Below are 27,818 nucleotides of genomic sequence, written 5' to 3'. Positions count from 1 at the left end.
AATTACAGGCATGCGCTATCACGCCCGGCTGATTTTTATTTATAGTAGAGATGAGGTCTCGCTGCCAGGTGGGTCTCAAACCCGTGGGCTCAGGCAATCCACTTACCTCAGCCTCCCAAAGGCGCGGGATTACAGGCTGAGCCACCAAGCCCGGCTGATTTTTTGATTTATTGTAGAGATAGAGGTCTTGCTGCCCAGGCGGGTCTCAAACCCGCGAGCTCAGGTAATCCACTCACCTCAGCCTCCCAAAGGCACGGGATTACAGACTGAGCCACCAAGCCCGGCTCAAGTTAATTTTTTTAAGGGGGGTACAATTCAGGGTTAGGTATACAAATGTTCATTATGCAAGTACCCTTGTTTTTTTGTTTTTGAGGGGGAGAAAAATGGGTTTATTTCTGCAACCAGGTTACAGGGAAACAGTATCATTACCAAAACTTGCTCAGAGGTTCAAGTTAATTTTTAAGTATTAGAAGTACGACTATCATTATCTCTTGTAAATCAACAGCAGATAACAATAAAGACAAACAACAAGTGAAAACCACCATAAACATTTCAATATTGAACTGAAAATTTGCAGTCTGAGCATTCTTACCTTAACAGAATTATAAAAAGCTTCAAACACACCCACACTTTTGGCACTGAGCTGAAGGTTCACGGTTCCTTCCATCGTCAAAGACACTCCCTGGTGTTGGACTGAATCCTTACTAGATATGACCACCACACCGGAGAGTATTTCCTGGGAAAGAAAAGACAGCCACCAATCAAATTAACAAGCTTCCTTCATTCACTCCCTTTACTAGCAATAGTAAGTCTCCCTAACAATCAATTTGTTCAAAGATCCAGACATTTACAGAGACACCTGGATACCAGGGTGGAGAAGGCATAGCCCCTGGTGGGGACCAGATACCCACTGATAATGACAAGTTGGACACAATGACAGGGAGCACTGGGGGTGAGGGGGTGGGGAACCTCATCCCATCACTGTCTTCCAAATACATCTTCATTCCCGGCTGGGAGAATCCCAACAGATGTCTGAGTTCAAAAACACAAGAAGGGCTTGGTTCACTGAGACATTACACATGGGCACAGCTAATGATCCCTTCAGAAGGAATGCAAGAAAATAAACCCTGTTCTTCAGGCTGTTTCTCAGTTATGCTGAGTAAAATGACGACACATCTTTAAATGCATGAGTAATTTAACACAACTGACTGGTGTCCTTTCTGCCAAGAAATCCCCACTGTGAGTGAGACTGGCGGTTGTCAATACAGTCCATGAGGCAGCACACCACTTTCCTGAAAGACCATCCTCAGTCCCTCAGTGTCCTGGCTCACTCAGGAAGACATTCGAGCCTCGATTCCCCTGGTTCATAAATCATTTGAGAGGACTTTACAACAAATCATCTATTCATTTATCTGAAGATAATTACTGAGTAATAGAATATGAACATTAACTACATTCTTTAGAGGATGGCAGTTTCTTCCTGTCGCCACAGAACTTGATAGTCTCAGTTTGCTACGGGGGTTCTAGTGGAAGAGGAAGCCAAAGAGATTAAATAGCTCAACCAGAGTAGAAAAAGAATCCACAATAAACACAAAACAACATGTTTCTGAAATGACCTTCAGAATGTAGCACAACTGCTGTCAAAGGGTAATATGATGACAGAAAATTGTTAGCAACAAAAACCAAACATGAAAAACAGCAAAAATGAAAATTGGCCCACAGATCAAAGCATCTGTTTTACTGGTGTCTAAATCTGCTTACCTTTTATTTCCTCTAGTTAGCCAGTGAAAAATGTTTACCAAGTTTTTATGTTATGTGAAATTTTGGGAGCAGTTAATATTCCATGTCCCTTAAATGTGCTAAGTATTTTTCTTGTTTCCCATTCCCCATCTCAAAACCCTAAGACTAATTAAAACAAACATTACCATCTCCATTTTAAACAAAATTCAAGAACAACTCATTTTCTTCCTAAGAACATAAAAAGTTCATAAGCAAACTTAAATTAAAAATTTCTCTAAAGTAACTTAAATTCTAAATTAACATTAATTCTATTAATTTTTTGTACAGCCCAAATTCAAATTGAAATCTAATTTAAAAAAATTTTAAGACCAGGTGTGATGGCTCATCTCAGAATTTTGGAAGGCTGAGGTGGGAGGATAGATTATATTCAGGAGTTTGAGACTAGCCTGGAAAACATAGTAAGAGACTTTGCCTCTATAAAAAAAATTTTTAAATTAACTGGGCATGGGGAAAGCACCTATAGTCCCAGTTACTCAGGAGGGGTAGGAGCCCAGGAGGTCAAGGCTATGGTGAGCTGTGACCGTGCCACCTAACCTGGGTGATGAGTAAGATCCTAATTCAAAAAAATTTTTTTGTTTATGATTCACTAGTATATTTTTAAAAATTTACTTGACTAGTATGTCCCAGAAATAAATGCGATGAAATAATTTTGTGAACTTTACCAATTAAACAATACAAGAGCACTTGAGGATAGCTCTGTTTGTTCCTTTGTAAGCATCACATTTTCAGTTAATCTCATGGGAACAGATCCCCAGGGTTGACCACTGATTGGCATATTCTAATTATGACACCAACAGAGCCTTTTCCTTTCTTAATCCCTGTGGCATAAGAAGGAAAAAGCAGTGAAGTACCTTGGAAGTAAACTGAGTAAATATTTTATGACTCAAGGGACTCTTCTGTCATTCTCTGACTTAAGTGAGAAGCAACATTGGAGAGAAAATACAAAATTAATTACAAAAGTATGTGTAAATAAGTTAGGTCTTCTTCTAATATACAGGTTTATTCCATTCCTACCAACAAAAAAAGGATACAAAATTAGTTCAAGTGTAGCCGCACAGCTAAAATTTAGACATAGAAGATGGTTCAACAGAGTGAGGACCTGGGATAGTGAGAAAACAGGCAATTCTTTATTAATTCTGGTAGGATAAAGCTGAATAATTGAAATTAAGGAAAACCCAAGACCTCACTGAGAACTTTCCCCTCAGACTTTTGTCTAGATTTTCAGTAAGAAGAAAATAAGATTTATGGTTCTGGGTAGGACCATTACCTCGTCCAACAGGATAACCACAACTTTAACTTAGGCTACGACTCCAAAGAGGGGCCATTCATAGACTTAGGGTTGGCAACAAACTCAGAAACCCATGTCATCAAGAAGGCCCTTGACCTGAAAAAGGTTGCATTATCGGAAACCTGATGAGGGAGAAGTATGGGCCCCATGTTGTACATATGCTCTTTGTCACAGAAGGCAGCATAGACACACAGGATCTATCAGCATTATGAGAAACTGACCACTCTTTGAGGTGAGAAAAGAAAATAACTTTTATCTGAGGAATGCGAGTTGCTTTATTTATTTGTCTTTTTGAGTAGGAGTCTCACTCTGTCGCCCAAGCTGGAGTGCAGTGGCATACCAACAGCCAACACAGCCTTGACCTGCTGGGCTCAGGTGACCCTTCGATTCAGCCTTCCAAGTAGCTGAAACCACAGGTGCACGCCACCATGCTCAGCTAATTTTTTAATTTATTGTAGAGATAAGGACTCACCAAGTTGCCTGGGCTGGTCTCGAACCCCTGGACTCAGGCAATTCTCTCACCTCTGCCTCCCAAAGTACTGGGATTATAGGCATGAGCCACCATGCCCAGCTGCAAGTCCCTTTAAATTATCAGGCCTAGCTGGGCTCAGTGGCTCAGCCTGTAATCCCGTGCTTTGGGAGGCTGAGGCGAGTGAATTGCCTGAGCCCGCAGGTTCGAGACCCGCCTGGGCAACTTGGCGAGACCTCATCTCAACAATAAATCAAAAACTAGCCAGGTGTGGAAGCACGCGCCTGTAGTTCCAGCTACTTGGAAGGCTGAGGCGGAAGGATCACCGAAGCCCAGCAAGTCGAGGCTGCGGCGGCCGGGAGTGGCCACTGCACTCGAGTCTGGGCGACAGAGTGAGACTCCAACTCAAAAAAAAAAAAAAAAAAATATCAGGCCCAAAGAGACATTAAAGTGAGACAACAATCATGCCTACTCCCCATTTTAGCTATGTATTCATCTCTTGAAACGGCTTGTTACTGCCACAAGTAGCTATAAGTTAACCTAATAATGCTATATGCGGGACACCACAGGTCAACAATGGACAGCCATCACTAAAAAGTGTTATTTCTATATACCAACGAGAATTCCTGCAAACAATTCTGTATCACCCCACTCCCAGCCCCCTTTCTTTACCTTTAAAAACCTGCTTGTGATAAATTCTGGACGGAGCTCATATCCAAGGTCACATGGGACTGAGTCTTCCAGGCAGCTGTCCCTCACTTTGGCTCAAGTAAACTCTCTGAATTACATTGTGCCTCAACCTCTTCATGTTAGGCGGACATAGTGATGCATCCAAGAGAGGCACGCCATACAGAGCCTGCTTGGAGAAAGCTCAAGTCTCTGTCCTGCAGGAACTAAGCCTAGGGAAAGGTCTGAAGCAGCCCATCTTCAACTACAGCCCCAAAGAGCAGTCTGGGAGCAAAGCATTAGAGTCTACTGGCCAATCCTGGTCTTCTTGGCCTTGCTGGCTCACACAGCAGAAACCACCACCAAGTCTGTCCAAAGGGTAGTAAAAGCAATGATGTTTTCTAACGTTGTCTTTTCTGAATGTAAAAGGTCACTACAAAACTATACAACTTTTTGTTGTCGCTGTTGTTCTCTGGAATAAAATAACCAAACCATAATTAACACTCTGGGTTTGAAGATGGTGGTGTCAAGTCAGCATTCCCCACTTAGCTTCCTGGAAATCACCCAAAAGAATAAGAAACAAAACTACAAACGCCATTCTCAGTGAAAGAGACAGCTAAATACCATGAAATAGGTGGAAGAGTGGCTAAGAGAAGAGACAGCCAAGTGGGGGGCATGCAGTGAAAAGCCAAAATAAGTCCCCCGTCCCCAGTTGTGAAACTCAGAAAGAGCCAGCAAATATGCTTCTGGAAAGTGAGGACACAACTGGGAGCAGCTATGGCAGCACCCTAAGAGAAATTCTGTAAAAATGCCCCATGCTGGAGGCAGTTATCTCCACAGCAGTGGAGGCCATGAGCCCCCCTGCATGGTGCAAACCTCCTCCAGTTGGCTATCTCATGGACTCAAGCAAAGTAAAGATTAAAGAAACTCACACATAAAACCTCAGGCTATTAGAACATTCCCAGCCAGCCTGATCTAGGAATAAATTCATCTCCTACGAGGAAACATGAAAAAGAAATAGCAGAGGAGTGCATGACAGATAATGGATTAAAAAATGAGAGGAGAGATGGAGGGTGATGAGGGAAGGGAGGGAAGAAAGAAATCCAAGTGGCAGATGAATGCAGAAAAGACAGATCACATCACTCTCCTACTTAAAAGAACTCTAAGCAGCTCCCCATCTTACTCAGAGTAAAAGCCAAAGTCAATTCCATGGCCTCCAAAGGGGGATTTGCCCTGTCTGACCTCATGTCAGTCCCTCTGCCCATCCCCTCCTTGCTATTCCTTTAACAGGCTGCACGCTCTGGCCTCAGGCATTTGTACATGTTCTTTCCTCCACCTGGATGCCTGATACCTGCACGGCTTAGTCCCTCATCTCTGTCAAGTCACTGCTCGATCCTATGTAAAATGCATCAGCCAGGTGGTGGCTTATGCCTATGATTCCAGCACTTTGAGAAGCCAAGAAGGGAAGACTGCTTGAACCCAGGGAGTTTGAGACCAGCCTGGGCAACATAGTGAAATCTAGTCTCTATAAAAACAAACAAAAACTGCATTACCCTTCCCAAACACTCACTTACCCCCTACTCCCCCTTCCTGACTTCGCTCTGTGGCACTTAGCACTTTCTAAAATGTGACATAAGAACTTCCCTATTTTATTTATCATCTATCTCCCACCCTGGAACATCAAACTCCACCAGGAGAGAGTGATCAGCAACAGCAGGTATTGAATGAATAAATGATCATTCATAAGAAAAACTATACCACCAAGCAGGTGAAAATTGTGAACATGCATTTCACCTTGAATTTTTACGACGTAATAAAGCAGCTGCTTCTGGAAAGGATGAACACAAAACAGTTCTAAAACCTTAGAGATGAAATGGTAAGGCAAAAGGAAAAGGTAAAATTTTAAAAAGCTCATAAAAAAGGTGGATAGAAAAAAATAAAATTACCACAGGAAAGGAGATGAAACTGAAGAGGGCATAAGATATACACAGAATAGAAATGCGAAAATCCAAATAAATTAAATGAAAATTTAAAAAAGAATTTAAAAAGAATCCTAAAGACAGAGATAAACATGGAGAGAGGTAAAGAGCATCCAACATATGCATAACAAAGTTCCCAAACAGGAAAAATGAAATAATGAGACAGATCAAATACTTATTGTGATAATTAAAAAATATTGAAAGAGCAAGTGAATCAGGAACAGTCACCAAAAATAAAGACTATAATGAAATTATTCTAATTCAAAAAAGAAAGAAAACTTTAGGAGTCAGGCAAAAAAGGTCAATTCACTTATAAATGGGAAAAAAACAGCATATTTCTCCATAGTGAAATGCAATTCAAAACACTCAAGGAAACAAAGAGCAAGCCTAGAATTTTTTTTTTTTTTTTGAGTCAGAGTCTCACTCTGTCACCCAGGCTGGAGAATGCAGTGGCATGAACAGCCTCTGCAGCCTCGAATGGCTATGCCCAGGTGATCCCTCAGCCTCAGCCTTCCATGTAGCTGGGACCATAGACACGCACCACCATGCCCAGCTAATTTTTTGATTTATTATAGAGACGAGGTCTCACCATATTGCCTAGGCTGGCTTCGAACTTCTGGGCTCAGACAATCCTCTCACCTGGGACTCTCAGAGTGCTGGGATTTTAGGCATGAGGACCATGCCCTGCCCTAGAATTTCATATTTACCTAAACAGTCGTTCAAATATAAAGGAAACAGTTTCAAATGTGCAAAAACCAAACCCAAAACCAAAACAAACGAAAAAACCCCAAACAAACAAACCAAAAAACAAAAACCCAAGCAATACTATATAAAAGTCCATCTTAAGGAATTTAGTAAATAGTGAACTATAACTATCTAAGAGATGACTAGAAAAACTACCTCAAAAGAACCAACTGTGAGGATTAACTCCATCTAATTATAAAAAGACTAAGAGGTATGTGACGATTATGGTGAAAGAAACATAAGTCCTGACAGTGTGGAAATTAACACTAGTTGAGAAACTAAGGAAACAAGAATGTGGGACATAGTATAATATACATGGTTTCCTTGTCTTTGACAAATGGGATTTAAAAATGTATCATTAAAAATAAATAAATAAAAATATATCATTAAAACCATACTTTTCAATATGTTAGCTGTGAGCCATATGTGGTTATTTAAACTTAAATTTATAGTAATTAATATTTAAAATTCAGGTCCTTCCATTTCAAGTACCGAACACCCACATTATGGCCAGTGACTATCATAATGAGTAGTCCAGATAAATAGTACATTCACATCATCATAGAGAGTTCTACTGGATAATGCTGATTTAAAGTTAATAAATCAAATAATATAGTACAAATAAACTAAACGAAAGTAAACATCAATAAAGATAATATTGCAAATAACTAAGATCAGGTGGTAGAAGAGAAGAAAAAGAGAAGGAAAGAGGAAATATACTAACTTATCATTGTAGTAGGAAATTAATAAATAATGTATAAAACATCAAGATTAGGGTATAACAAAAAGTTGTAAGGATAACAATTAGAACAAAAATAACTAGAAAAAATCATACAAACAACATAAAGCAAACAACATCTATTGTAAGGATAAAGATTTTTTTTTTTTTTTTGAGTTGGAGTCTCACTCTGTCACCTAGACTGGAGTGCAGTGGCCGCTCCCGGCCACTGCAGACTCAACCTGCTGGGTTCCGGTGATCCTTCCGCCTCAGCCTTCCAAGTAGCTGGAACTATAGGCGTGCGCTACCACGCCCAGCTAATTTTTGATTTATTGTAGAGATGAGGTCTTGCCAAGTTGCCCAGGCAGGTCTCGAACCCGCGGGCTCAGGCAATCCACTCACCTCGGCCTCCCAAAGTGCTGGGATTACAAGCTGAGTCACCGAGCCCGGCCAGGATAAAGATGTTTTAAAAGCTTCTTAAAAAAACACATCCCTCCAACAAAGTAGCAATGACAGAATTAATGTCAAACATATGTCATATTAATAAATGGGCTAAATTACTGTCTATTAAAAAAAGACACGAATATTATATTATAAAGCAAAACCCAATTTTATGTTGAACAACAAAGAATTACCTAAAATGGCAGGGGTGGAGGGTGAATTTGGAAAAGACAAAGTTGAAGCATAAACAAGGGCATATGAAGCAAATGCAAATAAGTAAATCATTAATTGTAATCTTAATATCAGACAAGGCTGATTGAATTCAAAGAATGAAGGATTCATCAAGACAAAAGAGTACTTTATAATTCTAAAGGGTACACCTCACAAAAGACTCGAGGTACTATTATTTGTGAATCAAATAACATAGCACCAGTACTCATGAAGCAAAAACTATAGAGGGTACAAGGAGAAACTGAGTCAAACACGTCAGTCATTAGAGATGTTCATTTTCTCCTCTCAGACTGTGATTGATAAAGTAGATTCAAAAAAACAAGAATACAGAAGACCTAACTAAGTTACACATCAGTAAAGTAAAACTAACTGGCATACATAGAACTCTACGTCCTTAAAACAAAGAATATTTTCAACATCCATGGTATAGTCATAAAATTGGCAATACCGACCCCTTAATAAACCCAAGAGATCTTTCGTTGGGGGAGGAACGCAGAGCAAACCATCAATTAATCTAATCAAGAAAAAAAAAGAGACAAGCAAACACAAATATCCAAAATAAGAAATAAGAGAAAAATACTAGAAATACAGAGGTAATTAAAAGAATATTAAGAGAACACATTATTCAATTGCATATAAATAAATGTGAAAAGTTGACTAAATAAATTTCCTAGAAAAATATAATTTATCCACTATGACTCCAGAGTAGACATGAAATCTAAGCAAATCAACTACCATAGAAAAAATTAAGTAGCCGGGCTCGGTGGCTCAGCCTGCAATCCCACGCTTTGGGAGGCTGAGGTGAGTGGACTGCCTGAGCCCGTGGGTACAAGACCCGCCTGGGCAACCTGGCAAGACTTCATCTCTACAATAAATAAAAAAAAAAAATTAGCTGGGTGTGGTAGCGTGCGCCTGTAGTTCCACCTACTTGGAAGGTTGAGGCGGAAGGATTGCTGGAGCCCAGCAGGTCAAGGTTGCAGTGGCCAGGAGCAGCCACTGCACTCCAGTCTGGGTGACAGAATGAGACTCAAACTCAAAAAAAAAGAAAAAATTAAGTTATAAGTAAGCCCCCCACAAAAGCACCAGACCCAGTAGTTGCATTCCCAAATATGTGAAGAACAGAAAATTCCAATAAAACTATTCCAAAGCAAAAGGCTTTTTATTTGTTTATTTTATTTAGATAGATTTAAAGGGTACAAGTGCAGTTTTGATACATGGATATGTTGCACAGTGGTGAAACCTGCACTTTTAGTGTAGCCATCGCCAAAATAGTGCACATTGTACTCATTAAGAAATTTCTCATCCCTCACCCTTTCCCATCTTTCCAAGTCTCCAATGTCTATTATCCCATCCTCTATGCCCATGTGTATAAATTATTTTGCTCCCATTTATATATGAGAACATGTGGCATCTGGCTTTCTAAAGCAAGGACCTTAAAAAAAATAAAGCAAACACAACACTAACAGCAAAGTAAGATAAAATACACACACACACACACACACACACACACATGCACACACACAGAGAAAGAGAGAGAAAAGAGAAAACTAGACTATTTTCTCTTATAAATACCGAAGCAAAGGTTCTAAATAAAGTATTAGCAAATACAATTAGTAGCAACTTAAAGGAATACTATAAGTGGGATGTAGTCTAAGAATGTAAGGATAGTTCAATATTAAGGAAAACTAATAACACAACTCACTATATTAACAGCTCTCAAGAGAAAAATCATAGTCATCGCCACTAATGCTGAAAAGGTACTTGGTAAAATGTAATATCCACTCTTGATAAGATTATTAGTAAAATAAGAATAGACGGATACTCCTAAAATGACAGATCTTATCTACCTTACCCAAAAGCCACCACCAAACTTAATAATGAGAAAACAAGATATTGTAAAAGTGAAATGGCAAAAGATAACATGGAGGGAGGGGGGAAGCCCGGCCTCTGTTTATTCTCTGTAAGCTAGAATAATTTTGAAACACTGAAAAGATAAGTCAGGAACAAGTATGCAACTGTAAAGACTAACTCTGGGAAAAAGGAAATATGTATATTAACCATGTTTTGTTAAAGATTTCAAAGAACACTGTGATCTAACCAAGAACAAAGAAGCTTCCCAATCCCTTCATATAGTTTTCTCCAAGTCTGACCAGCCTGAGGAATTTGAGATGGTCTTTGAGACAGTCTGCCATCTCCTCAGGTTGCTGGCTCCTGAATAAACCGGTTTCCTTACATCAACCCTTATCTCTTGAGTTTGGCTGTCCAGTGACAAGCATCCAGACCTGAGTTTGGTTGTAATATGGTCCATTTTGGTCAGGAATAAAGCAAGAACATTTCACTATCACCACAATTAATGTACTGCAAGTACTAGTTAATGCAATAAAACTCAAGAAAGAAATAAGTGTGAAACTCATAAGGAGGAGGTAAAATTATCATTACTTGCAGATGATATGATTATATACCTGAAAGAATCTAAGAGAATTCACTAAAAAACTACTATCAACATGAACAGAATTTCATAAAAGACAATAGTTGGGTACAAAATTAATATATAGAAACTAACAAGCACTGTGTATAAACCAACAATCAGTGAGAAGGTACAATGGAAGAAAAGGTCTTATTTTCAAAAGCAGAAAAAAAATATTATAAATCAGTTTTACAGGAAATACCTGAAATTCCTATATGAAAAGAATTCAAAACATGCCTGAAAGTCACAAAAGAAAACTCGAACAAATGAAAAAAACATGCTGTACTTTTGATAGGAGAGATTTAACACCATTAACATATCTACTTTCCCAGAAGTAAGTTTATAAAGTCCCAATCCTATTTTCTATAGGATTAGGTTGCCCCCTCCCCATCCATTGGGTTTTTTTTTTTGTTTTTTTTTTTTTTGCTTTTTGAGGGGGGGATGGCAGGGGTGGGAGTGACAGACCAGACAAGCTGATTCTTAAGTTCATGTGCAATAATAAATCCTGAAAAAAATAAGTGAGGAAAACTAGCCCAGTGAGATATTATAATGCTACAATAATTTACAAAGTGTGGTATAGGGCACATGTACAGGCTGAAAGGTCAACAGAACAGAATGGAAAATCTGGAAATACACAGAGATAGCATGGGAATTTAACATATGATAAAGACGGTATTTTAAATCCATAGGGGAAAGGTGGAATATTCAATAAATGATGTTAGAAAACTGACCAGAGAACACAAACAAAAAAATTAAGTTGGATTTATATTGCAAATTTTTGTATATAAAAGGTTCTAAATTCATCAAAGATTTAATGCAAAAACTGAAATAATACTATTTTTGGATAAAACCACAGAGAATGATTTTTATCATATTAAAGTGGGGAAGGCCTGTTCTAAGAATGATTTAAAATGCTGAGTAAATATGACTACAAATACAACTAAAAGTATGTTTCTGTTTCACAAAATGATTATGAACAGTATTGTTATATAAATGACAAACTAGGGAAAATACCTACAACTTAATATAACAAATTAGCAAAGGTCCAATTTCCCTAATATTTTAAAAACTCCTAAAAAAAAGATAAACAACTCAAGAGAAAAAAGAAAAAATGGGCAAATGATATGAACAAAGAGTTAACAGAAAAGGCAACACCAACTATTCCTAAACACATGAAAACATGCTTAATCTCAACTAAAATACGAGAAAGGGTAATTAAAACAAAGACCAAAAAAACATGATCACACTGTGTTGGGTGAGAGGTAACAGGCACATTCATACATTGCCAAAATATTAAAACCTCATGAGAGCCATCTGACAATACCAAAAACATGTTACAAACACATAAGCTCAGCAGATACATTTGCAGATGTGAAATGACTTATGAACATAGTTATTCATCACAACGTCGTTTGTAATAACAAAAGATTGTCAACCACCTAAATTTCAACAATAGGAAAATAGTGCTTTTTCGTTTAACAGTAACTTGGAGCTACATGACTAGATTCTTTCATTTCTCTTCTTTTCAGAATTTACTTATTATTGCAAATGGATCTGCTTGTCCAGTCTATCTCCCCACCCCAATGCATTATTTTTTTTCAGTCTGTATATTGCACCATTTGTGAAAAGGGGGCGAAAAACAACATGTATACACATTTGCTTGTATATACATAAAATATCTTCAGATGGAATCACAATAAATTAGTGACTTTTGTTACCCCATAGGAGGGGACTTTAATGGATGGGGTTGAGAGGCAGATGCTATTTACCCTTAAATTCATGAATGGTGAACTATGTGAAGTAATTACCTAATATAATAAATTCATCTTCAAATAAAATAAAGCCTCAGTGAGTAGCCTCTAGACCTAAATGTACAATGTTCTAAGCCTCTTAAATTCTTTTAATTCAAAGGCATCGTTGTCACTCCTTAGAAAAAGATCTAAAGATTGTGTGTTAAAAAGTCACATTTTGCTAGCCAAAATGGCTCATTCCTGTAATCCCAGTACTTCAGGAGGCCAGGGCGGGAAGACTACTTCAGCCCAGGAGTTCAAGACCTGCCTGGACAGCATAGCAAGACACTGTCTCTCCAAAAAATTTAGTGGGGCATGGAGGCTTGTGCCTGTAGCCCCAGATATTCGGGAGGTTGAGGCTGGAGAATCATTTGAGCCCAGGAGTTTGAAACTGTGGTAAGTCCTGATCATGCCACTGCATTCCAGCCTGGGCAGTGAGACTCTGACACACACACACTCCCCTGGATTATTTCTTATGCTGGACTTGAACATCACAGCTAGAGAAGTAAAAGTCTCTTAGTTATATGCCTCAACCATTCTAACACCTTTTATTTCTAACGATCCTGGCAGTATGATGAACCATGACAGCCCATCTTTGTTCCCCAGAGTCTTTGCATACCTCAACAAGTCCTTGCCTCCTAACATTTCAGTAATACTCTTAGAACCACTGGGAATTCTTATACCACATTTGATCTGGAGATCTTGTACACCAATAGTGAGCCACCTTTTTTATTTACCAGTGTGGAGTAGATACACTAAGTAGTTAACTTACATGAAAACAAACCACAAAATAAGTTACTGAGTTGGTTGGAACAACATGAATTAGACAATTAACTGCTTGCTGAAACACTGCTCTTTCTCAGTAGCACTTAGAGGCCCGTTTTCATTTGAAAACAGAAATCAGAAACATTTAAGAGATTCAATTTAGGTATCCCCAACTCCATTATTCTCTATAAAAAACTGTTTTCCAACTTGCTTGAAAAATAGAATAAGCATTCACCAGATATTTCTCCACATAGTAAGTGGTATTTACTTAAGTTCCAGAAAGGAGAATTTTGAAACAAACATCATTATAACAGAGACAATACTATCCAGCAATCCCATTCTTAGATTTTACCCAAGTGAGATGAAAGCTATATACACACAAAAACCTGTACACAAATGTTTCTAGCAGTTTAACTCATAATCACTCAAATGTCCTTTTACAGGTGACTCAATGAACAAACTGTGCTATACCCATACAGGACAGGTAACTCAGCAATCAAAAGGAATGAACTTCCAACAACTTTGAAATGCATTTTGCAATGTTAAAGCCAGGTTCAAAGGGCCACATAGTATATAACCATATTTTATGCCATTCTGAAATGGCAAACTCTAAGGACCGAAAATGGGTTGACAACGGGGAAGGGGGAGGGAGACTACAAAGCAGCATAAGGGAATTCTGGAGGTGACAGAACTCTCCCAGACCTTGAAATCCATACCTTGAAATGTGACGGTGGCTACAGTCTCAGAGAATGCTAGGCTGAAAAGCGTGATCTACTGTATGCAATTATACCTTAAGAAACTATCACATATAGAAGTAGTCATATTACTTCCTAGCCAATTGTCATATTCTAAAAGTGATTAATGCTATAAAAGTCAGTCAGTTCACATAACAAAATACCAAGACATCAATTTATATGGCTTACATACTTACTGCCCATATAGCAAAAATAATACCCTCATTCAACAAACATTTTTGGCATGCGTATCATGTGTCAGACACTGTTCAAGGCACACAGACACAGCGGCCCTCGGGGGCTTACATTCTAGTGTCATATGCTGATGCAGTACTAAGGTAGTAAAACATTTTGGTTTCTTCTAACCATGGAATAGTATAAATATAGGTGTAAATATTAAAATGGGCTGATAAAAAGTAAGGCTATTGTCTGATGGTGAGATCTAATATTCCTAGTTTTAAAACGTTCTTGAGAGCCTGGAAAATAAACTTGAGCCACTGAGTAAAAGTTTAGAAGGGACAAAACAAGATTGCCAATACTACTCATAAAGAAAAAAATTAATGAAAGTATGTAAATATGAGGTCTTTGGCACAAGAGTTTTAAATTCTAATCCTGGTGTGTAGTGTGGTTTAAGGGGCTAGATATTGCATATTAGCAAAATTACGTATTAACAGAGACTACCTGATTTTTGGATTTCAATATGGGTTGAGCATCACTAATAGGAAAATCTAAAATTCACATGCCCCCAAATCCAAAACTTTTGTGAGTGCTGACATGACATTCAAAGGAAGTGCGCACTGAAGCATTTCAGATATTGGTTTTTTGGATTAGGGATGCTCAACAGGTAAGTATGTGCAAATATTCAAAATGTGAAAAAAAAAAATCAGAAATTCAGAATACTTCTGGTCCCAAGCACTTCAGGTAAGGAATGGTCAATCTGTAACATTAAAATTTATGGAAGGTTTAGAAAGTTGACATTGGACCGTCCCCTCTCTTCTTCAGCGCTGCCTACCGAGGTGGCAGCTATCTCCTACCCGGCATCATGGCTGCCCTCAGACCCCTGGTGAAACCCAAGATCGTCAAAAAGAGGACCAAGAAGTTCATCCGGCACCAGTCAGACCAATATGTCAAGATTAAGCGTAACTGGCGGAAGCCCAGAGGTATCGACAACAGGGTGCGTAGAAGATTCAAGGGCCAGATCTTGATGCCCAACATTGGTTACGGGAACAACAAGAAAACAAAGCACATGCTGCCTAGTGGCTTCCAGAAGTTCCTGGTCCACAATGTCAAGGAGCTGGAAGTGCTGCTGATGTGCAACAAATCTTACTGTGCTGAGATTGCTCACAATGTTTCCTCCAAGAAAAGTCATTGTAGAAAGAGCAGCCCAGCTGGCCATCAGAGTCACCAATCCTAATGCCAGGCTGCGCAGAGAAGAAAATGAATAGCTAGCTTGTGCACGTTTTGTGTTTAAATAAAACCATAAAAACTGAAAGAAAAAAAAAAAGAAAAGAAAGTTGACATTGGTGGGGAGGGGGCAGAAAAAAACCCAAGAAAGTTGACATTGGCATTAAACTATTGACATAAATGCATGCAAAGATTCCAGACTATAAACCAAACATTTAGGAAGGCTCCAACTATAATACAAAGGAGTCTAGAGCTGGCATAATGATATGCCAAAGTAATGGCCATGGAATATGAGGAGCTGGCCCAAAAAAATGCTTTGCATACCCAGCCCACACTTACATAACAAACAACCTGAATAGTCATCAAATTGAAATTCCAGTCAGAGTGAAAGCATGTAAATCATGTACGAATGACAAATAACAGTGTATCACCCCAACCCCAGTCAGGTCACAGGCGGACTTCAGCAACAGAGGACCAGAGCGGAGTCCAGCAGCAAATGAGGTCAAAGGCCGAAAGGGTGGTGGTTGTTACAAAGCAAGAGCTCAGCAAAGAGCACGGCAGGGCAGTTCAGTAAGCAGCCCAGAGCAGGCTCTTTGCTTCAGGTTAATCCAGAGTGGCTCCCAGGGGTAAGGTGAGAGGCCTGCCTGAGCCAGGGGTTCAAGACCAGCCTGGGCAACTTGACGAGGCCTCGTCTCTACATTAAATCCAAAGATTTGCCAGAGACAAATTGGCATAGGCATGGTGGTACATGCCTATAGTTCCTGCTACTTAGAAGGCTGAGGCATAAGAATCGCCTAAGCCCAGGAGGTCAAGTGAGCATGCCACTGCATTCCAGCCTGGGTGACACAGTAAAACTTTGACTCGGTCTTGGGGGGTTTTTTTGGTTTTTTTTTGAGCCAGGGTCTCACTCTGTCACCCAGACTGGAGTGCAGGGGCACAATCATGCAATCATGGCTCACTGCTGCCTCAATCTCCTGGGCTCAGGTGATTCTTCTGCCTCAGTTTCCCAAGTAGCTGGGACTACAAGTGTGCACCACCACACCTGGCCAATTTTTTAAAAATTTTTTTGTGGAGACAAGGTCTCGCTATGTTGTCCAAGCTGGTCTCAAACTCTGGGGCTCCAGCAATCCTCTCACTTTGGCCTCCCAAAGTGCTGGGAGTACAGGTGTGAGCTACCACTCCCAGTCTTAGTTTTTTTCAATTGTTGCTTACCATATTGTGTCCAGAAAATCTTGTGTGTAGGTCAATTAGAGGAGAATAATGGAAACTGACAAAAATTCTTTATTTCACAAACATATTTTACAAAAATTACAACTTTGCGTTTTTTGTATTTGTATTAATTTGTATTTGTATTTGTACAAAAATATCTGAAAGGACATATTCTGGGAAGTGGGATCTGCCAAGGGAGAAACTGTCACTTTCTTTTATTCATGGTAACATTTAAGTTTTGCCATTTTACAATTTAAAAAATGCAAATATGGAGCCAGACACAGTGGCACGCACCTGTAATCCAACCTATTCTAGAAACAGAGGTAGGAGGATCACATGAGCCCAGAAGCTAGAGACCAGCCTGGGCAACATAGCAAAATCATGTCTCAAAAAAAAAAGGAAGCAAATATGTAAAGAGAGAAAGTGCAGTTTCCCAAAAATAAAGTATGAAAATACCTGATCTGCCGGGCTCGGTGGCTCAGCCTGTAATCCCGTGCCTTTGGGAGGCTGAGGTGAGTGGATTGCCTGAGCCCCCGGGTTCGTAGACCCGCCTGGGCAGCGAGACCTCATCTCTACAATAAATCAAAAAATCAGCCGGGCGTGGTAGTGAGTGCCTGTAATTCCGGCTACTTGGAAGGCTGAGGCGGAAGGATTGCCGGAGCCCAGCAGGTCGAGGCTGCGGTGGCTAGGAGCGGCCACTGCACTCCAGTCTGGGCAACAGAGTGAGACTCCAACTCAAAAAAAAAAAAAAAGAAAATACCTGATCTAGAAAAATGCTCTGGAAAAGAAAAAAATGGACATGAGGTCAACGAGGTTTGGCAAACACTGCACCCTAGCCTGGGAACAAAGCATTGCTCAGCTCCATTAAGGTCTGAAAAGTCCTGCCACAACCAGCAGAGAAACCCAGGACAAGTGGCCAGAGTGCAGCAGTGCCCAGCACACTGTAGTACCCAAGACAGAAGCTGGGCATGAGCAAGTCAGTGCATGAGTTGACCTCCCCCTGGGCCCAAAGAGGCAAGATTTATTTCTGAGCTTTGGGATGTTGAAGGTTTTTTTGCTAGCATACGAATGTCACAGGTGATTAATTAACAATGCTCTTCTGAAATGTTGGGCTCTAGTGTGCTCACATGAAGAGAAAACAGGTCAGCCTACCAGGCCAATGGCTAACAAGTCAGTCTGTTTTCTGAACAGGAGTTGATGACAAATGGATTGAGACTGGGCACAATGACTCAAGCCTGTAATCCCCACACTTTGGGAGGCTAAGGCAGGAGGATTACTTAAGGCCAGGAGTTTGAGACTAACCTGGGCAATGTGGTGCAACCTCTACAAACAAACAAACAAATAAGCAAACAACAAAAATGGACCGAGTTGAAGAGATACAGCTAGTGGGTTACAAACTCTGCACAAGTGTAGTTGAAATGGAAATGGAAAGCAAGTGGAAAACTGGCTTCCCTTTTCCACTTTAAAGGGCAGAAGAGACGACTGGAGCGGAGGTAGCACAGATGCAACACGAAGCACAGCAGAAGGAACACATAAAAGGGAGTGAGAGGGCACACTTTTTAGAGGTGCAGGAGGACAAGAGAACAGGGGTGGAGGCAGTAAGTGCAACAGCAGCAATGAACTTCCAGGGACAGGCTGAGGGGCTGGGACCATCTGTAAGCAAAGTCAGTGTTAGTTGGACTGGAAACCAAGTACAGATAGACCAGGTGGGCTCTGCAACTCAGGGTGGGGCATTAAGTGGGAAAGGAAAAAAAGACAGATGCCATCTCCCCCAAACCTTGTTTTTTCCTTCTACTGTACTTTTGGCTCTCTGGCCTGTGGGCAGCAGAGCTGGGTGTTCAGTGCTGGGGACAACTGCAGCAGGAATTAGATGTGTTGACACTGTACCCCTGGCTGACAGATGAAATGGACTCTCTGACTAAGATGAGATCCTAGAGAGAAAATTAAGCAGCTATAGCAGGGAAAAGGGTTTGGCCACATACCCTACATTGTTAATTATTGCTATAAGGTTTATTAACTACCATAAGGCTTCCCTTCTGCAGTTAGCCAGAAACCCATTCTAGGAAAACACTGCCCAACTGACTTCAATGGACCCCTGTCGCCAGCCAGCCGGGACACCCAGCCTTGAGGGTCCTGCCAGCAACACAGATTGGACAGGAGACAGGCCTTCAAACATTCTTTCCTGATAAGCAGCTACAGACCCTAAGCTGACTCCAGCTCACAGAGACTGTACACAAATTTTTTTTTGCCCTACAGTTCACCCTCTGACATAAAGAGCCAAATTCTACCTCATTTTAATGTTAAAACTTTGCCCCAAAGTGAACATGGAAATAAATATCGCATATGTTATTCACTGCACATGCGACTGACTTTCCCCATAAATATTCACAGGCAAATATGCATATAAGACTCAATGCCACTGTTTCCTTCCCTTCTGTGAAGTGTGTGCTTTTTGGTTTCCCTTGAAGCCATCCTACGTTTCCCCAATCTGTAGATTGTTACTTGGAAAATTAAGTTTTTTCCTTTTTCCTTCCTCTGTAGATCCCATTGTCATTTGTTAATGGCAAAGGTGAAGACTGCGGGTTTCGAGCTACAGAAGGGCATGACTGGCAACACAGGGGGGAATACAGGAGGATGCAAGGGCCAGAGGCCTGGAATGAGGACTCAGCATTAGGAGGACAGCAGAGGAAAGGTCAATCACACTAGATGAAGGAGGACGCAGCTGGAAGACAGAGCAGCTTGTTGGGGGTGAAGGGTGTGCAAGACATGCTAGTCCTGCCTAGCTGCTGCAGAGCCTAGAAATGAACACACCCACAGTGGCCAAGAAGGCTTCACCAATGCTTGGGCTGGTACAACAGTTGCTGCAACAAACACCAAACGGAGAACAACATGGACAATTTTATTATATACCAGTTTTCAAACAGATTTCAAGATTTTCTGGACACAATATGGTAAGCTAAGATAATTCTGAAAATATCTCTCATTAATTATATAAGGGTTTAGGTTATGATTTAGGAGACAAGCCTTTTCAGGAGTGTTAGGTTTTTAGTTTAAAAAAGACCTACTTCAAGTTTAGATTATTGTTTTTCCTAAAAGGTTCATACCTCACAAAATTATTTTGTGATCCCTCCTCGCTCAAAGATCTATCCTTGCAATAGCACTCACTGTAATTGATGCATTTACTAACAATCCAGGAGGACAGAGTAGAATAGTTTTAGGCTTTCTTTTCTTTTCTTTTTTTTTCTTGAGTCAGAGTCTCACTCTGTCACCCAGACTGGAGTGCAGTGGCCGCTCCCAGCCACCACAGCCTCAACTTGCTGGGCTCCGGCGATCCTTCCGCCTCAGTCTTCCAAGTAGCTGGAACTACAGGCGCGCGCTACCACGCCCGGCTAATTTTTTTTTTGATTTATTGTAGAGATGAGGTCTCGCCAAGTTGCCCAGGCAGATCTCGAACCCGCGGGCTCATGCAATCCACTCACCAGGCTGAGCCACCGAGCCCGGCTTTTTTTTTCTTTAAATAGCATTTTAGTTTTGCAATTTTTTCATAATAATGAGCTGTTATGTGTAGGGTTTCTCCTTTCTATTTTTTTAAAACAAGAAATTACATGCAAACCAAATAAGGCAAAATGCAAATACAGAGGTTTTTTGTGACAATTGTAATCAGCCCACAGTGCATAAATCTCTTGTCATTGTAACCTAGTTATGTTGGGGAGTAAATCTCTTATTTATGTTTTTCACAACCATAATATGCAATAGTGACATTTTCATGAGTACATGTGCCAGGATTTAAGAATGTAAAACATTCTTAACTTATAAAAACAAATGAATTATATTTACATTACAGAAAGATTTACTACAGGATTCTTCTAACCAATAAGCTCCCCTACTGCACTGAAGACAGAAAGTAATTTACAATGCATTTGAGTCCAACTTTTTGATCAAGAACACATCTACTGCACCAAGCAAAGAAGTATACAGCAATACCAAAATCACACTCAGCTCTCAGTATATGTTCTCTTTGGCTGCTGACCCTCTATCCTCCATGTCAATAGTGGGTAAGTATCTGACAATCTGCAAAGTCTCTGACAAGCACATATCATGCCTTTTGGAGGTAATACTAACAACATGATTAACACTGTAGCAGACAAAGGACAGTTCTAAGGGTGAACAGACCACAGAGTATGGGAAAAGCATGGTAATGTCACCAGTTACTACTGGAGCCCCTACTAAGGATCAGAAGCTACGATAAGTGTCTTAAAACACTATCTCATTTAATCCTCAAAAGACAACCTTTGAGTAGGTAGGTATCCTCTCCATCCTACAGACAAGAATGAAGACCTGGAGAAGGCACAAAGTCCTGGACTTGGGAATTTAAAAATGTGAGTTCAAATATTTGCTGTTATCAGTACCCTTGACACCTCCTTGAATTCTCTGAGTTCCAGTCTTCTCACAGAATGGGTATTATTATATATGTGTCCCCATGAGAAATTAAAACTTTTGCAGGAAACATGAAATTAGGGAATTTTTATCACATTCTTGATTGTCTCAAACTGCACATGGGGCTTTGGAAACAGAAGTTAAGTTTTTTGACTCAATGGGAAGGACTCTTAGGAAGGAGGTAGCTACAGCAATGCTTCCCACTCTGAGAAGGGGCCTATGGGAACTGAGATGAAGACCCTGGGGAATCAAACTCTGAACTATTTTCTATTCCTGAATTAGAGAGAAAATCATATTTATAGGAATTCTGACATCTCTGCTCCCATATTTATTTGAATCATTCTCTTAGGAATGACTATTCGAAAGCAAATACAAGTAATGGGGGAGGGGGTTCAACATACAGCTTTAGAGCTATTTCAAAATAAGAATAAATTTTACCAACATCTGCCTAGACTTAATACCTAGAATATCATTTATAATTACAAAGCAAAACCCATAATGTGCCTACAGGACCAGTTTCCTCTTTCTGATCAAGCATTTATAAAACTATTAATCATGTGAATTTTGTCTGAATGTTTTAAGGTTCAACTTATTTAATGAAGTTTTCAAGCACCTATTAAGAGGTAAGTACTAGCCGGGCTCGGTGACTCAGCCTGTAATCCCGCGCCTTGGGAGGCTGAGGTGAGTGGATTGCCTGAGCCCGCAGGTTTGAGACCCGCCTGGGCAGCGAGACCTCATCTCTACAATAAATCAAAAAATCAGCTGGGTGTGGTAGCGCATGCCTGTAATTCCGGCTAAATCGGAAGGCTGAGGCAGAAGGATCACCGGAGCCCAGCATGACGAGGCTGTGGTGGCCAGGAGCGGCCACTGCACTCCAGTCTCGGTGACAAAGTGAGATTCCAACTCAAAAAAAAAAAAAAAAAAGAGGTAAGTACTGCCTGGCCTAGGAATACAAATAGAAAAAAAATTCTAATTTAATTTTAAAATATTTGATTTAAAATAATTGACTCATAAAACAAATTCACTACAACAGAAGGTAATCAGTGCGATGACAGAGATATATGTTTGTCAACTATTACCAGTTGCTACTAAATTATAGAAAACATTCTGTTATTCTGTTCACTCTGTTGACGTTTCCTTTGCTGTGCAGAAGCTTTTTTAGTTTGATATGATCCCATTTGTCCACTTTTGCCTTGGTTGCCTGCGCTTTGGAGGTATTACTCAAGAAAGCTTTGCCTAGACCAATGTCCTGGAGTGCTTCCCTAATGTTTTCTTTTAGCAGTTTCATAGTTTCAGGTCTTAGATTTAAGTATTTAGTCCATTCTGATTTCATTCCCATGTTATTCTGTCTTTTCCTGACAATTAGATCTGAAAGACCTCTACACCACCATAATCTTGCTTTTTTGTTAAAGCTACTATTTTCATAATTCTGCTGGTAAGAAATTTTCTAAAATATAAATATTAAAATGAGAAACTACTGTGTGCCTATGGGTTAAAGAGTTGCTGCTATGACAGAAATTTAAGCATAAATTTCCAAATAACTCATGTCAAAAAGAAAACCAGAAGACACTTAAGTTGTACAACAGTAAAAAATACTACAAATCAAATCTTATGGGACACAATTTTGGGACACAGCAGTTGAGCACTCTGTTAGGGTCTTCCCACAACCCCCAAAAGTTCAAGGTCACTAAGCCATGAAACCTCATCAGGGGCCTCTGGAGCAGCATCTCCTGGCAGAGCCTAGGCAGAGTGACTCCACCTCTTCCAGACTCGCTTACTCTTTCTCCGGTCTCCTGTACTCCTCTCCAGCAAGACCTGGGTACTGTTACAAAGGTGTTTGCTTTATAATAATTCACTCACCTATTAAAAGAAAAAACTCACAGGATATAGCTAAAGTAGTATTTTGTGGGAAATGTCCACATTTTTTAAAAGGAGGCTACAATCTAATAAACTAAACAGCCAATTTATGAAGTTTACAAAATAAGAACAGAAAAGCCGGGTTCGGTGGCTCAGCCTGTAATCCCAGAGCTTTGGGAGGCTGAGGTGAGTGGACTGCCTGAGCCCGCGGGTTCGAGACCCACCTGGGCAACTTGGTGAGACCTCATCTCTACAATAAATCAAAAAATTAGCCGGGCGTGGTAGCGCACGCCTGTAGTTCCAGCCACTTGGAAGGCTGAGGCGGAAGGATCGCCGGAGCCCAGCAGGTCGAGGCTGCGGTGGCCGGGAACGGCCACTGAACTCCAGTCTGGGTGATGGAGTGAGACTCCAACTCAAAAAAAAAAGAACAGAAAAAACCCAAAGAAAACAGAAGAAATATTCTGGAAAGACAATAAAGTCAAGTCACATTTAAAAATTGCTTTTGCTGCTAGATTAGATGAGGACGGGCAACTATAAAAGCTTAGTGAATCAAGTGAAAGAAACCGTTTACTGGACTCAGATCGCTTCCCAAATGTCTAGAAGTTCCAGTTCACTTAGTTCTCATTGTCTCTTCCTCCAGACTGAAACCAATGGTGTGTGGTGGACAAGGAGACCCTGGTCTAACACTTAGTTTTCAAAACTAGGTTCAATGAAACTCCAGGAAGGCCGCCAGCTTCTCCTTCCTCCCCAAAATAACTACACTCTACTTCATGCTTCTTCATATGCCACAGATGCTCCTATTTTAGTACTTTATCATCTTTTGTTGGATATATTTTACCCATCTCTACTGACCTGTAACCCTCATGAGATCATTAGACACTGGTTGAATGAATTTGATTGATGAAATAACAATCTAAAAAAGAATGGGATTGACAAAAATATGGTGATATGAGAAGGTATCCAAGATAAAGATACACTATTAAGCAAAAAGTACATGTTGCGTGTGTTGTGTGTGTGTGTGTTCACATGTGTATCTGGAATAGTACACCTCGTATCACTCAAAGGAGGTGGCAGCCACTTCATGGAGAGTATGAGAACTACAGGTACTCTGCTGCTCTAGCAGGCCCATGGATAAGTCAACTCTTTAGTAACTGAATGTACCAACACTGCTGAGGTTTACAGAAAAAATAGAACATGTATATGCCATTAGCTCCACCTGCAGCCAGCTAGGGTGGTAAGGGTGGGAGGGCCATTCATTCCTCCCACAACCATGGTGCAAACTACATTTGACCTATGCACTGAGACATCATCAAGAACTCACCAGCAAGGATCCTGCTACCTGTGGCTGGGAAGCGGCCATGACAATGCTGGCTGCCTACTCAACCTATCCTGAATCACAAATCATGGAGTCTGGCACATGAGTCATGGACAAACATGTCCATATACACATTTTTGTGAATTGCTCAAATGTATTGGTTTAATAAATTTTTTTTCCTGTTTTGCCTTTTAAAAAATAGCAACCATCTATTTAGAAGTTAAACTGGTTTTTCTTTTACAATCATAATGAGGTCTCCTTTTATTATGCATTTAAGTATAAAAAGCAACTGAAGATTCTGTTACTGATACTAGCACCAAGGGCATGCACTAGATGGACACAACTGACATCATCTTCAACTCTGCCACCAACAAGGAGTGGTTCTGGTTGTGCACAACTTCTGTTGGGGAAACTTTATAATTCCATTGTTTGCATCTTTTCTAAATGTACCTTTCATTACTTGTACTGTATTTTGAAACCACAGAAAACATCTTGGTTGGAGTTATATCTCTGAATAGAATGTGCAAACTTAAGAAAATAATAAGCACTAAAGTTAAATGTATATAGTCTCCTGTCACTGCTACCACCATTCTTATTTTGAAAAATCTCCAAGCTCCAGAAAAATTATGAGACTACAAAGTAGTGAAGAAATTGGAACCCTCACACACTACTGTTGGACTGTGAAGTGCAGGCATTTTGAAAAAACAGTTTGTCAGTTCTTCAAAAAGTTAACATTAAGTTACTAAGCAAAATCCACTTCTAAGTATACACAAGAGAAAGGAAAACATACCGTCACACAAAATAGAATGTCTGTAATAGTATTACTCATAAAAGCCAAAAGGTAGAAACAACTCAAATATCTATCAACAGAAGAATGGTTAAGCAAAATGTGGTCTATCTGTACAATGAAATAGTATTCAGCCATAAAAAGGAATGAGGAACTGACACATGCTTCAACACTGAAAACATTACATTAGATAAAAACAAGTCAGTCACAAAAGGGCACATATCGCATGATTCCATTTATATGAAAAGTCTAGAATAGACAAATCCATAGAGACAAAGCAGATATATGATTGCCAGAGGTTGGGAGAGTGAATGAGTGACTGCTAATGGGTTCAGGGTTTCTTTTTGAGATAATGAAAATGTCCTAAAATTAGATAGTGATGATAGATGCACAACTCTGTAAATATACTAAAAACTACAAAATCATACTTTTTTTTTTTTAGTTGGAGTCTCACTCCGTTGCCCAGGCTGGAGTGTAGTGGCATGCTCACGGTCACCCCAGCATCGACCTGCTGGGCTGTGGCGATCCTTCTGTTTCTACAATAAATTTAAAAATTAGCGAGGCGTAGTGGTCTGTGGTTCCAGCTACTTGGAAGACTGAGGCTGAAGGATCACCTGAGCCAGCAGGTCGAGGCTGCGGTAACTGTGAGCATGCCACTGCACTCCAGCCTGGATGACAGAGTAAAACTCCACTCAAAAAAACAAAAACGAATCCAGGCAAATTGTTTCATAGAATGTCCCTCAATTTGAATATGTCTCATTGTGTCCTTATGAAATGACTGGAATCAAACATTTTGGGCAGGAATGCTACATAGAAGAGTTTTGTCATCAGTGCAACATGCCAGGGAGTACATGTCAGTCTCATTAGTGTTGATGGCAAAGTGGTGTTCATTGTTGGTCTTGGTTAGAATGGTGACTACCAGATTTCTCCATTATAAAGATAGCTTTTCCCTTTGTAATTATTTTGAGTCTGTGTAAATATCAGGTTTCCCCGGTTGTCTTTTACCCAAAAGTTTTAGCATACACTCAAGACTGTTGCCTGGTATTCTATCCTTTTTGACATTACTTGGCATTGACGTGACAGATCACTGCTACCAACACTGGAGTGTAGGAGCTAGCTGTGATTTCAACACTAGATGCACACTAGAATCGCCAGTATCTCTGGGGGTGGAACCTAGGCAATCATATTTTAAAATTCCCCAGAATGACTGATTTTAATGTAGAGTAAGGATTGACTCCCCAAGTAAGCGGAACCTTACAACATCCTCATTTTGCAAAGAACACTAAGGCCTGAGGAGGTCCAATGACTGGCCAAAGGCACAAAGCTTGTTAATGGCAATAGTTTAGGTTTTACTTTTGAATATTTGCATTTTAAAATGCCATTTCTTCGGTATGAATAAAACCAGAGAAATGAATAACTTTTGCAGTATGTTGTTAGAAGTGACCACCACCTTAGGTATGCTGTCACCAGATGTGCATCTTTCTGTTTTCAAGGTTAATTTCGGCTTTCATTCATTAGACCTTTACGGTCACTTGAGGGAAGACGGAAAAGAGAGTCTGGTCAGCAGCTCCTTCGTTCTCAGCGCTCATGCGACAGCTCAAGTCAGAGGGCCCAAGGCCGAGTCCGACGTTCAAGGAGCCAGACGGTTACAGCTGCAGCCTCGGCACCGGGCGCTTGCCCCTGTATGTCCCGCAGACGCAGCGGCATCTCCTCCGGGAGGCCCTCGTGAGGGCAGCCGGCCTCGCGCGGAACGCACCTGACGAGGATGCACCTGGCGGCGCGCCCCTGCCCCACCCAGGGACACACAGACGTGCGCCAAGCGCTGGAGACAAGAAACTGTGGCCCCTTCCCACCCAATCCCTCTACCACCACCGTCGGCCCCCCCCACCCCGCTTACCCCAGCGTGATAAACTTTATTCGCTCTTTTAATCTTGATGTCCAGGGAGGTCCCCATCTCGAATTCTCTCCAGAAGCCGCCACTTCCGGCCGCGCACGACCGGCGGTGAACGAAGGCCGCCCCGCCCCCACACCCCCCCGTTCCGGGCACCGCCCCTTCCCCCCCTCGCTGGCAGCGACTCACGTGACCTCGCACCTAGGCCGGATAGACGCCCCGGCTCGGAGCGGGTGTACGCCCCCACGCCATCCCTTTTCCGGCGCAAGAGCGGGCCTTACCCCCGAGCGAAGGGCTGTCACCCTTCGCCCCGCCCCCGTCCGGCGTGAGGGGCGGGACAGTCGAATCCCACCCCAATCCGGAAGAACAACCTTACGTCGGAAATACTCCTTTTCTGCCTGATTTAGCGGAGGGAGGGAGGAACTCTCGGGTCTCCCGGCGTGCCCCGCGGTAGGGGGGCGGAGCCAAGGCCGTTTCGCGGGCGCGACCTGCGCAGGAAGGCTGAAGCTCCCGTCAGGCTCTGCGGCGCAGAGGGCTGCGCTATGGAGTTGCCTTTCGGGGCTTGTATTTTGGGAATGCCTTCGCTCCCCTAAATCTCTTTCCTCTTTTCAACTCTAGGCCTCCTTCACTTTCTCCCTAGGGTTCTGAGGAGCCAGCGCCCCTTTTGTCCGGCCCCGGCTCAGCGCCACTCCCCTTCTCGCACGGAATGGTGCCGGTCACCCGCAGGAGTGCAGCCCCCGCGCTATCGTCCTGCAGAGCGCTGATTGGCGGGCGGCTCGGATGCCCCGCCTCTCCCCGCCGGGCCCCAGGCCAAGGGAAAGGCGGG

General features: G+C 41.1%; 1 protein-coding gene and 1 pseudogene across 3 annotated transcripts in view; one reads left to right on the top strand and one right to left on the bottom strand.

Annotated features, from left to right (window-relative positions):
* Window positions 1-27,118, bottom strand: part of LOC103264410 (Down syndrome critical region protein 3) — a 45,649-nt gene extending 18,531 nt beyond the window's left edge. Inside the window, exons 1-2 of one of the 2 annotated variants that reach the window (XM_008062071.1) lie at window positions 26,999-27,118; window positions 593-736 (exon numbers count right to left, since the gene is read on the bottom strand). In XM_008062071.1, the coding sequence (XP_008060262.1) occupies window positions 593-736; window positions 26,999-27,055 (201 nt within the window). In that variant the 5' untranslated portion in view covers window positions 27,056-27,118. The remainder of the gene's footprint in view (window positions 1-592; window positions 737-26,998) is intronic. The other variant, XM_021714460.1, reaches the window with a different exon arrangement.
* Window positions 15,086-15,537, top strand: LOC110595980 (annotated as a pseudogene). Its single transcript, XR_002482194.1, has one exon. The product of XR_002482194.1 is annotated as a 60S ribosomal protein L32 pseudogene (transcript).
* Window positions 27,119-27,818: the final 700 nt, after the last annotated feature.

The sequence above is a fragment of the Carlito syrichta genome, unplaced genomic scaffold (assembly GCF_000164805.1).
Source record: "Carlito syrichta isolate Samal-C Ts95f unplaced genomic scaffold, Tarsius_syrichta-2.0.1 Scaffold305651, whole genome shotgun sequence".
NCBI lineage: Eukaryota > Metazoa > Chordata > Mammalia > Primates > Tarsiidae > Carlito > Carlito syrichta.
Note: the sequence above shows the minus strand (reverse complement) of the source record. Positions and strands in the feature narration are given on the sequence as shown.